Source organism: Arachis ipaensis, chromosome B09, assembly GCF_000816755.2.
Source record: "Arachis ipaensis cultivar K30076 chromosome B09, Araip1.1, whole genome shotgun sequence".
Taxonomy (NCBI): Eukaryota; Viridiplantae; Streptophyta; class Magnoliopsida; order Fabales; family Fabaceae; genus Arachis; species Arachis ipaensis.
The window spans coordinates 139907961-139909129 of record NC_029793.2 but is presented as its reverse complement, the minus strand read 5'-3'; the positions used below and the strand labels follow the sequence as shown (position 1 = coordinate 139909129).

The window sequence follows — 1169 nt, the reverse complement described above, 5'->3', positions numbered from 1 at the left end:
TCACTTAAGCAAATTCTTGAGCGTTTTAGTGAATAACTTAAACTTTACAAATAAACATTACCTAAGTCATGTTAGAATTTGGCCTAACTCTACTGAGCTTCACCCACTCTCACTTTCAGCCACAGAAATACTTGTGCTATATAATGCTATCTCCTCAATTAGGGTAAGTTTATAATGCATACTTAAAATGAAGACGAAAAAAGAAAAATGAAAAATCCCAAACCAGTATTTTAATTTTTTTTTCTCCGGTAAAAGACTATTTGTGAAAAGAAAAGGTAATGCTAGATAGACAAAATAAACAGTCGGAACTTGTCTTATTTAGCATTAATTAATTATCACAACAATTAATAAATGTTAAATAAGACAAGTTATGACTGTTTTTGGCTGATTTTCTTTGATTACCAAACATTTTCGAAAATTTGGTGGATTTTATTTTATTTTTAATTTTGATCTATGGCCATTAAAAACTCTGTGGCCACGGCACAGAGTGTGATCATGAGGTGGGTTAGGATTTTGACTAGTAAATAAGGGATATTCATTCATGTAAACTTATGGTGATATATTGTCCCACCTGGCCTCAACAATATGATAGCTCCGTGTTCTCCTCAGTCCTCAGTTTCAGTATAAAAAGGGAGTAACGGAATCACATTTTTAGGCAGCTAGCAAGAGGTGTTAGAGCGAGTAGTAATTAATTTGTAACATACCACGTTATTATTATTGTGCCATAACATATTAATCAATTTTAATTATCATATAATAAGAATAGGATCATGGCTGGAACACAACAATTCTCTTCGGCCACACTAACAGCTAGTGCCAGTGCTAGCTATAGGCTTCCCTTAATTAGGAACTTTCCTCAAAGAAGCACCTTTCTTGGCAATCCAAATAATAAGCCTTTGCCACTCACTGCTACTTGTGCTGTTAGCACCACCCAGGATGCTCAATTCACTGAAAACAATACTAGACGTTCTGCCAATTACCAACCCAACCTTTGGAACTTTGAATTTCTACAGTCGGTCGAAAATGACCTTCAGGTAAATTATATTAGTGTTTAAGTAATGTGTTAGAATATTCATTGTTATTTTCGTTCATATAGTAATACACAACTAATTATTTGTATACCATAATTTGTTATATTTGTTAAATAATAATTCTATTCATATACTAAA

General features: G+C 32.8%; 1 protein-coding gene across 1 annotated transcript in view; it reads left to right on the top strand.

The window, feature by feature from the left end:
• The window catches only part of LOC107619403 (isoprene synthase, chloroplastic), a 2997-nt gene continuing 2463 nt past the window's right edge, over positions 636–1169 (top strand). The window contains exon 1 of the mRNA XM_016321683.2: positions 636–1034. Within this exon, the coding sequence (XP_016177169.1) occupies positions 771–1034 (264 nt within the window). The 5' untranslated portion in view covers positions 636–770. The remainder of the gene's footprint in view (positions 1035–1169) is intronic.